Raw genomic sequence first — 15,259 nt, 5'->3', positions numbered from 1 at the left:
TCAAGAGGGGATTGCAAGGGCCTCTTTAAGTTGTGTTTCTTGTAAAAATATAAGCCTAAGAAAAGAATGGAAATATACATCTAAGAATATGCCTAGGAATAAGAAAATATACGGCTAATGATAAGTATTTAGTACTGTAAAAAGAAATATGGTGAAATTGGACAAGGAGCTACACTCCTGGGATGCTAATAGACAAGACACCAAATCTAATATCTTTAGAGCCCGTTTGACACTTGGACCCAAAAAGCCAGGACTAAGCTGCAAAAACAGGACTGCTTTGGCCAAGACACGGCGCTTGGTTGCACCTGACCAGTCACAGAAGATAGCAAGCAAGAAACAGTATGATCTGCCAAGACCATCTCCAAAGGAGTCATCACCTGGTGAGTTGCCCAGGAATATGCTTCCGGGTGTGGCAATGTGCACACATGCGTCCCACTCGCTGCCATTGAACAGGGTGAGATTCCTTATCACTGTGCTCCCTTCGGGAAGGAGGGGACCAATGTCGGCCAGGTGGCGATGTGGGCCAAGTGGAAGTGTGTCATGCAGGTCCACCTGCAGCCTGCCGCTGAAAGCGTACAGCGCCACCTGCAGAAAAAAAAAAAAGAAAAAAAGAAGCGTGTCCTAACACAAGGAAGGCACAAAGCACAGAAACAGCCACAGGTGCATTACTTAGTTTATTTACATACCGTATTTTCCGGTGTATAAGATGCACTCGCCATATATGCAGGCTGTCATTGAAAAAGTTGGTATATAAGACGCACCCCAATTTACCCAGTTAGGCTAGTGAGGCTTAATTAAACATGCTTATGCGACCATCGCAAAATGCACCGTACGTGTGAGAAGTTCTTAAGCAACGCTACGTGATCGAAAAAGGCAACACTCACGCCATACCTGCCCACGTTTTAGCACAAAAGAAAAAAAAGCGAAATAACTCTCTTCATATCCATAACATTTTATTTTTACATAAAACCTTCAAAGTCTTCCTCTTCGGATGCGCTATCGAAAAGGCGACGTGCTGAAGCATTCTCTTCGCATTATACAACACTTCGCACTGTTTCTACAACAGGAGTTGTAGAAACAAATTATAGTATAAAACCTCGACAATTCAATATCGGATGATTTGAAATCCCAGAAAATTCTTAGAATTGCTGTGGTCCATCAATTCTAATGCAAATTTTGCACGATAGTTGGAGCCGGCAGCTTGCACCGGCTCAGTTAATTCAAAGCTCCGGGGTGTTATGCAGGGACGTTCAGATTTAACTGATAGTGCAGCGTTGCCCTGTTGCAATCTAGTGCAACAGATCGGTATAGGTCTTTGTGGGTATTCAGGTCAAATTTGAAAGCTCTGTGTGGGCGCTATAATTTAGAAATAATTTTTACAAAATCACTGCTCACAGTAGTTCACAACCAATTAGGGTGACACCTCACGGTGTGGCGTCCCCTACCCTGATGACGTCAGTGGGCACACTGGGCAAACAAAGCCCACAAACAGCTTTCAAATTTGACTCCAATACCAACAAAGACTGCCCATAGTGATCTGCTACACAAGAATATGCTTGTCGAAATAATTTCAGGGTCCCTTTAATAGAGCGACAAAGAAGACAAAGCTGGCAGTAGTGGGAGGCTGAGCTCTTGCCCTAGGCCAGTGGCCATTAAAATCATCTCTTGTCCATCATGGCAGCCAGCATTACACCAGCTTTCCATCTCTGTTGTACTGTCATCTCCAGCCCATCATCCTTTCGCGAACATCTTTGTCAGTGTCTTTCATTCACGATCGGGATGATCGCTCGGTCACTCCGGGTAATGTGACGAAGAAGAAGACGCTGGCAGTGGTACGAGAAGGAGCGCTCGCGCTAGGCCAGCAACTATTAAAAGCATCTTTTGTCCATCATTTATTGCACCTCGTTCTTCGGCTGACTGCCACGTAGCAACAGCAATAACTTCTGCATTTAAGTTTATTAAAGCAACACATTCCTTGTTAAGCTTCTAATACACGAATCTCTTTCCATGATCAAGGTTTCTTTCATCATACAATGATGCGTGCCACCCTCTAATCGAAGCTGGCAACTCTATGCAACTTCACCTCATAAGTAGTTTCAGTACTGTAGATACTACGGTGACCTGAGCGAATCAGGACGGTGCGTGCTCCATAAATGTGTTTCTCTGTGCTTGTATTCACCGACTGGTGGCTCCATCTCTGGGGAGGAAGGAGTACCAGTAGTCTGCTGCTCTATCTTCTGCACAAGTGGTGCTTGGCGTCCCTTAAGCTTTATTTTTCTTTTTGATGCGAAAGCGATTTCAGGACTTTCCAAGGCTAGATGCATCGCTTACTTGGGGAAACTGCACTTTTGATGTAGGGCACGCAGGAAACACGATCAAGTCAGAGGAATTCATGTTTGCAAAAATTCAGGGGGGCAATTTGTTGACCTAAAGTGCGGTGAGGCAAAAGCCTTATCCGCGTTGTTGCTGCTTGTGTCACTGATGTGTTGTTAAGATGTTAAGCTTCGCCTCTAAGAGTGAAACGCGACAGCGTCTTGACACGCCGCCAAGGAGTCCACAGAACGCCATCACCCGTTAGGTTCTACGCCTTGCTCATCAGTAAATTGGTTTTTGATGAAAGGAAATGTATCTGTCTCACATGTCTTGGTGGGCACCTGAACCTTGCCGTAATGGAAGGGAGGAAGATGGGAGTGAACGAAGACACCTATTCACTAGACGCGCCTTTGTTCATTCCAAACCATCGAGCTGGCATGGCGGAGTGGTTAGCATGCTGGTCTCGCACTCCGGAGACCGGGGTTCGATTCCCGAACTCAACCAATTTCCTGCTCGGTTTTATTTATTTATCTGGCCTGACTAGAAAGGTTAATCAGGCTAATTGGGTAATTAAGCAAGTAACTAATCTCAGTCCCACTTACATGGAGCATCCCTATACGATCCCTTTAATTGGTTGCATGGTTAGTAGCCAAAGTATAATTGGCCCCGTTTGAAATTCGCGCACTGTGACGTCACGACCGTTTCGACCAATTGAAAAGCGTGACATTTTCTGTCGACAGCTGCTGCTTACAACGATGAGGCATTAAAGGCTTCCGCCTTAATAGCAGTGCACCAGTTCACAGCAGGCTCCTGTAGAGCTGTGTCAGTGCGGGCTTTCTCTGTTCATTTAACCAGTGAATGAAACGCTCGCTGTATTGATCAAAAATAGTTCTACACTGTTCAGATATTCAGGGGACTATTTGTTGCCTTCCTGCAGCCTTGACAGTGCGAAAGAGCTGCAGGCTGCCAACCTACAGCAAACACTGCTGCAAACTACATCTGAGATGGATTATAGTATTGACTGGTTTCGTCCCAGTACCAGGGGAAAGTTTGCACCCAGTAAAGCTATCAAAAGAGCCTAAATCCACATTTGCAGTGACCTGAGCAAAGAGACACTAGCCACGCTAAACATAGGACAACATTGAAAACCAATGGAAAGAGTCCTTAAAATGAGTTGTGCACGACAGCTGAAAGTATAGCTATGAGATGAAAGTACGACAGCTGACAGTATAACTGTGGGCATGGCTGCCCCAAGCGTTATTCTTCCGTGGCATTTTTCTGGCAGTACAGAAGAAGCTATAGAACCGAAACACACACTCTCTTCCTACAAATTAGAATATAGTCCCTGCTCGCAGTTAATAGTTTTCCCTTAAATGCTGTCAATATTCGTTACTGAAGACACATTTCTAACACAACTGCCATCTTTCAATGTTGACACTCAAGGAAAAAAATTTTATTGATTATAACAAATTTTCTAGGCACGTCTAGTTCCACAAAGCTTCAACAGATGGTGCCAGCTGCTCCAGCGATGAAATGAAGCCACTGCAGGGAGAGCAACGCAGCAAGCTGCCAAACTAGCCAGGAGCACAGCCATTCGGCCTTAGAGGAATGGCCACTACTCCCCTGCAGCCTTTCTTTCACTGCGAGGAAAAGTTGCAGCCGAGAGCAACTCACACTTTTGGTGTCGGCGGCACGGCCGCAGCGACTCTTGATGATGAGCTTCGAGTGAATGAAATGGGCGGCTCCCTGTGCTGTTGTCCCTGCTGCCAGGCTAGCACGGCTGCTGTGTGTGACCTTCACCTCGACGCTCCCTCCAGCTTCCAGCAGTGTGCTGGCTGATGCGCCCTTGGTGTCCCTCGCTCCTGCCACCCTCGCCTGGAAGAAACACAAAGAGAACAAATGCTACAATGTTCCGAACAGCACCGCAGCACACGGTGCACAAAAGATGCTGCAGCGAGGAACCGTTTGCAAGTGTCCACAAATCTTGCTCCCGCTGTCAAATAAAGAAAAAAAGAACAAACCTTCACTAGAAGGGGCATGATGTAAACAAATATTGTACGGGTCTATATGCTTAAAAATAGCTCGATAAATAGATGGGAACAGCAAACTGCCATCAGAATAATGGATCTGGGCTGAACATGTTGCAACTTTGCACCATATGTGTCAGCCACATGAACATAATGGACAGAGCCTTGCTCATATGCTACTATAAGTATCAAATGAAACACAGACAAGACAACTAAAACGCGGACAAGAAGACAAGGTATTAAGTGAGAGAGACTGAATACTAGCACAGCTGATTCTCACTCTGACAGCATTACGCTCCTTACCTGGAAGTTGCAATGAACGCTGCCTATATTTCCTGTTTCGCAGCAATTTTTTTTGCATTTTATTGCTCACATTTCAGTTGCCCTGTTGTGGGAATCCTGGCTTTCCGCCGTTGCCTTTGCGCGGCTGCCGGCTTCCCGCGTTGTTTCTCCTCTTTCCCTTGCTCCCGCCTCAGGCGGTGGAGAGGCGGCTGGGTGACTAATCACTGTCATTTAGCCACAGCTCCGCCCCGGCTCCCCAAGGGCCTTTGCCATTGGCGCCTTTTGGCGGGAATTCGGGACCCCGCTTTGGGCGGCCGCGCGCCGCGCGACCGTCCGAGCGGGGCCCAGAGAGAGAGAGATCCCTCCGAGACAGCGTAAGGTGCGTACGTTACTGTTTGTCCGTGCCGGCCTTTGCCGTTCGGACCAGTGCTTACTCGAGCTCGCCCGCACGTGTCCTCTGACCTGCAGCGGCTCGAGCCTGTCCAGCGGGGTCCAGCGACCTCTGACAGGCGTACCTTGCGTTGAATGCCCACTCTCTCTCGCAACCGGCCCAACGGTCGACACGAGAGAGAGATCACAGCACTGCCGCGGGGACATTCTCCTGCAGCGGCGTGTTAGCGGCGCGCATTACTCTGGTCGCTTCGTGCGCGCAGCGGAGCCTTGCTCCTCGCGCGCCCCCGGGACGGGGTGACTATTGAGTGTTTGTGTACCTGCTGAAGGACGACGTGAATAAACGTCTCCTTTGTGAACTTGGAGGCCTATTTCTTTGCGGCGAATCGCTCTCCTCCCAGCGGAGGTTGAGTGCGCCGCATCAGTGTCCCAGTGTGTGTGGTGACGGCTGATCGGGGCCCTTGGCTCGCGCGAAGCTCGAACCTGCGGTGGGTGGTGGCCTGTGTCCACTTAGAAACCCACAACTGGCGCCCAACGTGCTAAGTCATTGGCGCTTACGCCTTTGATGACATATTAGCCGAGCAGGTCGCCTTGCCGATCACGCTTGCGCACCATGTCTACCCCCAGCGGGGCACTCGGAAGCTACATGTCGGCTCCCTACGGAGTTGTAGCGTCGTTTGATCCGCTGGCTGCTGTTCCTTCGAATAGCCAGACACCGTGGTTGGCCGCGGCCCCCATTGGGGTTTACGGCGACACAACCCAAAATGTCGACCACGCGGCTCCCATCGGAGCTGTATCGGAAGCACCCTGCGGTGCATCCGCTGGTCACATGCCTCAGCTGTGCACGCTTTCCGCCCAGTGCGAAAGCAGTTCGTGTCACGCTGCTGCAACCGGCAGTTTCGAACAGCAGCAGCCGTGCCCCGCGAGCAGTCAATTCTGCTCTGGGAACGGCGAGGCGCTGGCCCGGTTCCCTGCGGAAACCGCGCCGCTCATCGAACTAGGAGCCTTGCCTCCCTCGTTCGTGCAGCCCGCCCAAGCCTCCACTGAGGCCGGAGCGCAGGCTGTCAGTCGCTGATCCAGTCGCTGTCAGGGGCTGTTGGGACGCTTTTGGCCACGCCGAAGTTGTCTCACCCCACGGTCAAGTTGCCCATGCCAACATACCGCGGGTATGATGACCTACTCAGTGCCCGGGATTTCCTTGAGTCCCTCACCCATTATCAGAGAACTATGGGTCTTACTGAGCAGGTGGTGCTTGCACACATCATCCCCGCAGCGCTGAATGACACGGCAGCTCGGTGGCATCGGCTTTCCGGCCACCGGGCAGCGACTCTCGAGGAGTTCCGTGCAGCATTCCTGCGCGAATTCCTGCCCGCTGACTACGAGCGTAGGATGCGGCGAGAGCTGGAGCTCCGTACTCAGGCTCCGGATGAGTCGCTGCAAGAGTATGTTCGTGCGATGGAAGACCTTTTCTCAATCGCCGAGCCCAGAGCCTCGAACGAGGAGCGTGTCGAAAGGACGATCAGGCAGGCACATCCGACCTTTTCGGCTTACCTGCGCGGCGGCCGATTCCGAGATTTGGAGGAGCTGGCCGCCGAGGCAAAGCGCATTCAAGGCGACATTCTCGCCGCGCGCGCCTATCGTCCGCCACCGCCGGCAAGCGAGGCCCTTGAGCCACGTTGTGCATGGAGAGGGGCCTTGCCCTTACCCAACCGGCGACCACCCGCACAACCTGCCTTTGCAGCTGTTAGCGGGCAAAACGAGGCATGGGAGTTGAGCGACAGAGCTCTCGATCCCTACTCGTACGGGAGACGGGCAGCCTGCGCTGCACCGTTTTCTGAAGCGCGTGCTGAGGGGCGCCAAGCGCTCCAACGCACAGCGGAGGGGGAAACCCGACTCGGCCGACCCTTTGGTCGTGCAGCGGGCGGATCCAGGCAGGGAGAGGCGCCATTGTCCCGCGACCAAGCTCGCGGCGGTGTGCGCTGCTTCCGCTGCCAAGAGAGGGGCCACTTAGCAAGAGAATGCACCGTAGCCAGGCCTCCTGCGAGGCAGGGAAACGGCGGCGGGGGTTGGTCGTAAAGGGACCACCGGCCCAATCTCTGCTAATGCCCTCTGCGTACAGAGCAAGCTGCCTTGCTAATGCGCACGCGCCGTTTATTCCGGTCACCATTGCTGGCCGCGAATTTTCGGCGTTACTGGATACGGGAGCCAGCGCTTCCTTGTTCGGTGAAGAGGTGTTGTCCCACTTGCAAAAGCACTCTGTGTGCTTGCGGGACTGCCGTACGGCATTCAACCTTGCGAAAGGCGTAGCCCATTCGGCTGGCGCCGCGAGGCTGACTGTCAGGTGGGGAGAGCGGACGAGACGCACGCGTTTCATCCATCTCCCAGGGCTCAGTGTGCCCATGATTCTCGGACGGGACTTTCTCCTGAAAACCGGGATCGTGGTGGACATTGCGAATGGCGGCTATCGCGACGGACCATTTTCCCAGCTTAAGCCGTTCATTAGCCCACCGGCGTCAGTATCTGCCTGCGCAGTGAAGGCGTTCGGAGAGTGCCACGCTCAGCGGACAGGGCCACGCCCTTGTGTCGAGCGTTCCGTCGTTCAGCCTCCCCATTGGGACCGAGCGGCGCGGCACGACCAGGCACCACATCCGCTGGCTGCCAGTGCGGTAACGTTGGATGACACACAGAAGGCTCGTTTGACAGCGCTATTGCGTCAGTACGATGAGCTCTTCACGGATCAACCTGGCTGTACCACTTTAGTGAGCCACAAGATCCACACTGGAGACGCGCTTCCTTTGAAGTGCAACCCTAGACCCGTCAGCCTTGCGAAAAGGCAGGTGATTGATGGGTTGCTGGATGAGATGCTGTCGGCGGACATTATCCGCCGCTCGTCCAGCGCCTGGGCGTCTCCGGTGGTGTTGGTGCCTAAGAAAGATGGCAGCCACCGTTTGTGTGTGGATTATCGCCGTCTAAATGCGCTGACTCGCAAGGATGCCTATCCGCTCCCGACGATCAGCTCAATCGTAGGAAACCTGGGCAGCGCGCGGTACTTTTCCACGCTAGATGCCTCCAAAGGTTACCTACAGGTCCAGATGGCTGACACTGACCGGTCTAAGACCGCGTTCACGTGTCACAGAGGGCTGTTTGAGTTCACTCGTATGCCCTTTGGTCTCTGCAATGGTCCTGCGACTTTTCAGAGGCTCATGGACCGCGTCCTGGGGGAAGCGAAATGGTCCCACGCCATGTGCTACCTGGACGATATCGTGATTTATTCACGAACCTTCGATGAGCACTTAGGCCACATTGCCGACGTGCTCGAGAGGGTACGGGCTGCTGGGATGACTTTGAATCCTGCGAAAGCCCAAATAGCGCGGACCCGGGTTCAGTTACTAGGGTTCACGCTGGGCGAGGGCTCCATTGAGCCTGATGCGGAGAAACTTCGAGCCATACTCGAATTTCCCGCGCCCAAGGACGTACGCGGCCTCCGCCGCTTTCTGGGAATGGCCAATTTTTATCGGTCGTTCATCCCGTCCTGTGCCCGCGTGCAGGCACCCTTGACCAAGCTCTTGGGAAAGACTGCAGCGTGGCGATGGGGGCCCGAGCAAGAGCGATCCTTTCGCCTCCTGTCTAGTGCCATTGCCGAGACAGCGCAGCTCAGGCTACCCGACCTGACCAGACAGTTCGTAGTCCAGACTGACGCGAGCGATCTGGGTTTAGGAGCAGTTCTCCTACAGGAATTCGATGGCGTGCTGCAACCGCTGGCCTTTGCCAGCCGCTCCTTGCTGCCCTCGGAGAGGAATTATTCCGTGACCGAGAAGGAGTGCCTCGCCATCGTGTTTGCACTGCGTAAATTTGACGTCTACCTTGATGGAACGCAATTCGTGGTGCAGACAGACCACAGTGCGCTCAGTTGGCTGATGCGGCTCCGCGAGCCTGCGGGTCGGCTGGCGCGCTGGGCTCTCCTGATACAGCATTACGACTTTTCCGTGCAGTATCGAAAGGGGAGCACAAACGTGGTAGCTGACGCGCTATCCCTTGCCCCACTCGCCAGCGGCGCCTTGACGCCTGTAGGCGGAGGGGGCGAAACAGCGGACGAGCTGCCGGGTGGCGAGGAGGGAGAGCCCGCGAACGGGTTAACCCATTCCGCTAACCAGGCAAGCAGCGCTTCGCAAAGAGGACGAGAGGCGAAGCTCTTCGTGAGCGCCTCGGAGTTGCCGACGCGAACGGAAATTTTGGCTGCAAACCTGAGTGGGGACGAGACCACGCTCCCCTCTGGGATGACTGGAATCGTTTTCAGCCGTAAAGAGCTACTGAAAGCCCAGCAAAATGACCCCTTTTGTCGCGTAATGAGCGACGGTCTCAGGGAGACGGAGCGCCGTGACGCTACTTGTATTGTAGCGGGCGCAGGGGGGCAGAAGCCAGCGTGTGTCGCGGCGAACCCCGGGGATTCATATTTGCTGGACAATGACGGGCTCGTGCTGAAATACATAGCCACCGATGACGAGTCCATCGACCCGTTCAAGGTGGTTATCCCCAAAAGTCTGAGGGGTGCACTGTTGAGATTCTCTCATGACGAACCACTGGCCGGTCATCTGAGTGGCTCCAAAGTTTTTGCAAAACTGAGTCAATCGGTGACGTGGCCCGGCATGAAGCGTGACATTTTCCGCTATTGCCGTTCCTGCCATGTCTGTCAAGCGGTGAAGTCACGGGGCGGCAAGCCGCCTGGAATGATGAAACCGATTGACAGTGTGCGTCCGTGGCAGATGGCCACCTGCGATTTGATGGGGCCTTTCCCCAGGAGCAAGCAGGGGTTCATTTACCTGATGGTAGTCGCTGACCACTTTTCCAAATGGGTTGAGTTGTACCCCCTTCGGAAAGTGTCAGCACGAGCGGTGCTGGATAAACTCCAGGAACCCAAGCAACCACAGATATCCGTCGGACGTACGAGCTAGATCCGAACGTCCTTTGCCGAGATCGGACGTCCATCGGACGTACGAACGCAATCCGATTTCGGATATCCGTATTCGTACATCAGCCGGACGTACGGACAGTGTCCACTTTTGTATATCCGCATGAGAGACGAGGTGTACGTCCGAAGGATGTAAGGCTGAGTATTTTCCCAGGCCATGAGTATGGACGTTTTTTATTTCACAGAAAATTCGCGTCTTCCGTATATGTATACTGTTTTATTTACATCAGTTGGATGGTTTGACGCGAAGATGTTTGTAAATTGGTACGATTCCACTCCTACCTGCAGTGCAAGAGCCGCCAACGAGCTAAATTTATCTAAGAGGAGAAGCAGGTGCTGCAGAATTTTGCAAGAACTAATGACTAGTTTTATATTTATAAAACTTCTCCAAATTAGTGGAGTTGTGCGTATTGTCCACCGTTTTGCTAGCTAAACTTGCCATTGAAACCATTCGTAAGTATCAAAACTCCCGTGCATTCTGCTATCACCATCATCATAGATGTCAGTTCGCGGTCAGTCCAATCCAATCCATCAGTACGGCTCCGTAGCGCTGCGCTGTTGTTGATTTGCTGCGTAGTGCTGTCGCGCAGAGCTTTATAGCTCTGTTATTATAATGTGTGGCTTTGTTCGGTCTGTGGACGAAAGTAGCATGTAACTTAAGCAATTCGAAAGATACGGGAAGCGCCTGAAGCTCTTGTGGAACACCGGAATCCCGTACTGCGTCGACCTTGGTTTAAAGAAGGCTTAGTGCACATGGGATTGCCTACCAAAGTATGTATCCAGTACACTTCTTGGAACTTGCTTCTAGGACAATGCATGCTCATATAAAATTCGTTCACAGGACAGTGGGAGCAGTAAGCGCGAGGAGATGGCTTCCACAAGTGTGTGCTGTTCTCACACATTCGGGAGCCTACATCACACAGCTGCGGGAGCCCTCAACTCGCGCGGCTAATTCCCACTCCTCTTCAAAGTTGCGGGACGGAGTATTTTAGCATCTTGTTAATTTTTAGGGCATCGCTAGGTTCACTGTGCCTATATAAAGAGTGACAACGCGCGAAAGGCAGACCATAGGAAGCACGTGTAGTTCGCAGTGGTTCGCAACGGAAGCTTTGCGGCTTTCTGTGCACAGTCGCGTACAGTGCTGCGCAGGTTAGTGCCCTAAGGCCCATGACAATAAATAAAGAACAGATACATTGTCAAATATGGTGTGGAAAAGTGAGAGCTGTTACTGCCTTACACTTATTGAGGTGTTTGTTAAAGTGCATTGTCTTTTATACTAGCAGCATTAAACACTTCTATTAATTGGTTCCAATATGTTTTTACTTCGGCTGCTGCATTGTGCCATTTATTTCACATGACTGATGTTTGCCGCGTTCTTTTTATTTCAGAAATCATGTGGGTGGGAAGATTACGGATGTGTGTCCCAAGCTTGCCACATTTGAAGAGTCACATTTAAGAAATTTTCCGAATATAACCCATTGCTCTGCTGATGTATCATCAGCCACAATAAAATATGCGTGCTATGCATCAAATTTTTTTTGGTTTCATTGCATCGCGCGGAGTGAAAAAAGCACGCATGCACCATATATGCGAATATTCGAGGAAGATCCGCCAATGAACGTACTCAACTGGACGTCCGTCGGCGGGCGAACCGTATACCTTTGGCCACCTTTCGGACGGCCGACGGACGTCTACCGGCTGTTTGCGGATATTCAGCGGACGTACAGAACATCCGAAACAGACCTCTGTCGGCCGTCCGAAGGATATCGGTGGTTGCTTGGGAAGTGTTCTGTCGGTTCGGCTTTCCAGAAAAACTGATCACGGACAATGCGTCCTATTTCACCGCTCGGGTGTTCGGTAACACGTGCCGTTCCCTCGGAATCGAGCACTACACCACTTCACCCTACCACCCCCAGTCCAATTTGACCGAGCGAATCAACCGAACGCTCAAGCCAATGCTTGCGGCCTTTGCCGAGTGTCAAAAGGATTGGGCAGACCATTTGAGCGAGTTTGCGTTCGCCATCCGAACAGCTGAGAATTGCTCAACTGGTTTCTCTCCCGCCTTCCTCAATTTCGGGAAGGAGCTGGCGAATCCGATGTCAAACGTCGTGCAGAGCCAGCTCGGGGATGAGCAGACGCGGGCAGACTGCTCTGCTTATGCGTCGGCGCTTCGGGACCGGCTTGATCGGGCTCTCAACAGAGCAAGGCAGAGTTTGGCGGCAGCCAGAGCCCAACAGAAGGCTCAATATGACCGCAAGCACCGCCGCCTGACTTTTCAGGTGGGTGATCTTGTCCTGAAGCGCAACCACGTTCTTAGCGATGCGAGCAAGGGGTTCTCAGCCTCGCTCGCTCCTAAGTGGCTTGGTCCGTACCGAGTGGTCAGAGTCTGGTCGCCACTCGCGTACCTGCTGGAGGATTCCCTTACGGGGAAAACCAGCCGTGCCCACATCGTAGACCTGAAGGCCTACGCGTCACGGTCTGACGAGCTTGCGCCGGTACCCATTGGTATCAAAGGCAAGCGCAAAGGCACAACTGGTGCTGCGGAACGCAAGCGTACGGAGCACCGGTACAATCTGAGGCGACAGTCACCGGTGTGATTTATGCCAGACGGCGGACTTTTCCGCAACCGAAGGCACGCAGCCTCAGCTAGCTGGCGAGCTTTCTCGTCAGGCCCTACCCAGGTGAAGCACGGTGTGTTATTTTTTGTTGTTTTGGCAGCATGCTCAGTTCCAGCCTTGTGTGTTTATCTATTTATTTATTTGTTTTGTTTTAGTCAGTTTCTAGCCACTTTCGTTTCCCCGCTTGTTCGTCTGTTTTCGTTCTAACGTACCAGACTTGTACATAGGCAAACTTCAGCCAGCTCGTGCTTGCTCTTATCTTCAAGAAGAAAACGATGGGTGTCGTTTGTACAGCGCGCCTTTTCTCATTTCCGGCCCGACTGTGGGTGGTTGGCTCGTTAAGGAGCCGTGTGTCGTGGTGCGAGTATTGTGTGGCCCGTATGGACGGGAAGTTGGCGGGGCGTTTGGGGCGATGGGTTGCGATGGGGGGCGGAAAGTGCACCCTTTGACCCTCGCCGCGGCGCCTCTGGACGCTTCTGATGAGGGGATCGTTGTCGCCGACCAGCGTCCGCGCACGTGCCGGTGTATGCGTGTTTGTGGCTGTGACTGTGTGCGCGCGTAAACATGAGCCAAGGCGACGCCTGTGAGTTGTGCCGTTGTGTGCTTCTGCGTGAGCGCGAGGATGAGAAGGACCCCTCGCTGTGGCCAAGGTTACACATCAGGACGCCGCCGAACGTCCTCGCCCGTTTCAGCCGGCATGAAGGGGGTGCACTAACTCTCTTGTGCCGAACGTGATGTCGTGTCCAAGGGCGCGAGGTCAGTGCTCTGCCGCGGCCCCGTCGTCATCAACGCACCCTACATCGACGGAAAGAAGACCGCCATCAGTCGTTGGCCCTCCCAACCCGTTCAACTTGAAGTCTGCGAGCGGTGAGTCGCCGACCGGCCTACTGGGCCGCGCCATCGAACTTTGAGGCTGACATCCACCTGTCACATAGTTGTACAGTGGAATTCACATCTTGTGTACCGTGTATATAATCTGCAAGCTGTTTAGTGTTCCTGAAGCGTATGGCAGTGTTTGTTTGTTTGCCTTGTTTTCCTTTGTTTGTGTTGTTTTTTTCTTACGTTGTTGTGGCTGGAACTGAAGTGTATCTAGTTTTTTTTTGTGTATTCATTTCTTTATTTTGGAACTGAAGTGTAGCTTATTTTTTTGTGTATTGATTTCTTTATTTTGGCCGCGTGCTTTGCCGATGGGTAGGAGGGCATTTAAGGTGAGGGGGATGTGGGAATCCTGGCTTTCCGCCGTTGCCTTTGCGCGGCTGCCGGCTTCCCGCGTTGTTTCTCCTCTTTCCCTTGCTCCCGCCTCAGGCGGTGGAGAGGCGGCTGGGTGACTAATCACTGTCATGTAGCCACAGCTCCGCCCCGGCTCCCCAAGGGCCTTTGCCATTGGCGCCTTTTGGCGGGAATTCGGGACCCCGCTTTGGGCGGCCGCGCGCCGCGCGACCGTCCGAGCGGGGCCCAGAGAGAGAGAGATCCCTCCGAGACAGCGTAAGGTGCGTACGTTACTGTTTGTCCGTGCCGGCCTTTGCCGTTCGGACCAGTGCTTACTCGAGCTCGCCCGCACGTGTCCTCTGACCTGCAGCGGCTCGAGCCTGTCCAGCGGGGTCCAGCGACCTCTGACAGGCGTACCTTGCGTTGAATGCCCACTCTCTCTCGCAACCGGCCCAACGGTCGACACGAGAGAGAGATCACAGCACTGCTGCGGGGACATTCTCCTGCAGCGGCGTGTTAGCGGCGCGCATTACTCTGGTCGCTTCGTGCGCGCAGCGGAGCCTTGCTCCTCGCGCGCCCCCGGGACGGGGTGACTATTGAGTGTTTGTGTACCTGCTGAAGGACGACGTGAATAAACGTCTCCTTTGTGAACTTGGAGGCCTATTTCTTTGCGGCGAATCGCTCTCCTCCCAGCGGAGGTTGAGTGCGCCGCATCAGTGTCCCAGTGTGTGTGGTGACGGCTGATCGGGGCCCTTGGCTCGCGCGAAGCTCGAACCCGCGGTGGGTGGTGGCCTGTGTCCACTTGGAAACCCACACTGTTCATGCTTCATTTGAAACTGATTGCACGCAACTTTTGGTGCTGCACACACAAGTCTGAGTGGAATTCCATGCCAGGGTCGACAAACTTGCAAGAACTTCCCTTGAATAAATTAATGCTACTCAGATGTGTTAGTGTAATGGTTAACTTTAGGCTTGCGCAAGTATTCGACAATTTCAAATACTAATTCGGGCAGAAAAGCATCTGATATTCGAACTGGCCACAGTCTGTGCACACGCTGTGCCCGCCTTGCTGACATCTGTATGCCAATATCCACATCCGATATCTGAAGATCCATCTTCAAATCATTTTAAAAAGAATAAAAAGAATGCAACCCAGACAGCAAAGCTGAGCTTCTTAACATGCGTGCACAAATTTTTTCAAAATGAGCATTTTGCAGAACAGTCAGGCCTCGTTAATATGGACACTTGGGTTACCAAGCAAAAGTGTCCATAAAGTGAGCCAACCGAATAACAAAATCATGAAGAATATTCTGAAAGAAACGCTTCATGATTATGGACTGCTTCTGTGCACATTTGTGGGTAGTGAAGTGGAAATCAGGCAATCTTGGAACCTTGAACTGCATTATTCTGGTCGCCGGTATCTTTAAAATCATGTGCTGTACGTTGAAGCA

The 15,259-nt window shown here is 52.7% G+C and overlaps 1 protein-coding gene and 1 long non-coding RNA gene across 3 annotated transcripts in view; one reads left to right on the top strand and one right to left on the bottom strand.

The window, feature by feature from the left end:
• LOC149339254 (uncharacterized) overlaps nucleotides 1-15,259 on the bottom strand; it is an 87,329-nt gene that overhangs the window by 23,426 nt on the left and 48,644 nt on the right. For both annotated transcript variants that reach the window (XM_089548001.1, XM_089548002.1), the window contains 2 exons: nucleotides 3,988-4,188; nucleotides 378-585 (listed from right to left, as the gene is read on the bottom strand). In XM_089548001.1, the coding sequence (XP_089404127.1) occupies nucleotides 378-585; nucleotides 3,988-4,188 (409 nt within the window). The remainder of the gene's footprint in view (nucleotides 1-377; nucleotides 586-3,987; nucleotides 4,189-15,259) is intronic.
• Nucleotides 10,428-11,513, top strand: LOC149339255 (uncharacterized). Its single transcript, XR_016283499.1, has 2 exons — nucleotides 10,428-10,752; nucleotides 11,370-11,513. It is a non-coding gene; the product is annotated as an uncharacterized LOC149339255 (long non-coding RNA).

Source organism: Amblyomma mixtum, chromosome 6 (genome assembly GCF_055824585.1).
Source record: "Amblyomma mixtum isolate Tamu chromosome 6, ASM5582458v1, whole genome shotgun sequence".
Classification (NCBI taxonomy): Eukaryota; Metazoa; Arthropoda; class Arachnida; order Ixodida; family Ixodidae; genus Amblyomma; species Amblyomma mixtum.
The sequence above is the reverse complement of the archived record's forward strand: the minus strand, read 5'-3'. Positions and strand labels throughout refer to the sequence as shown.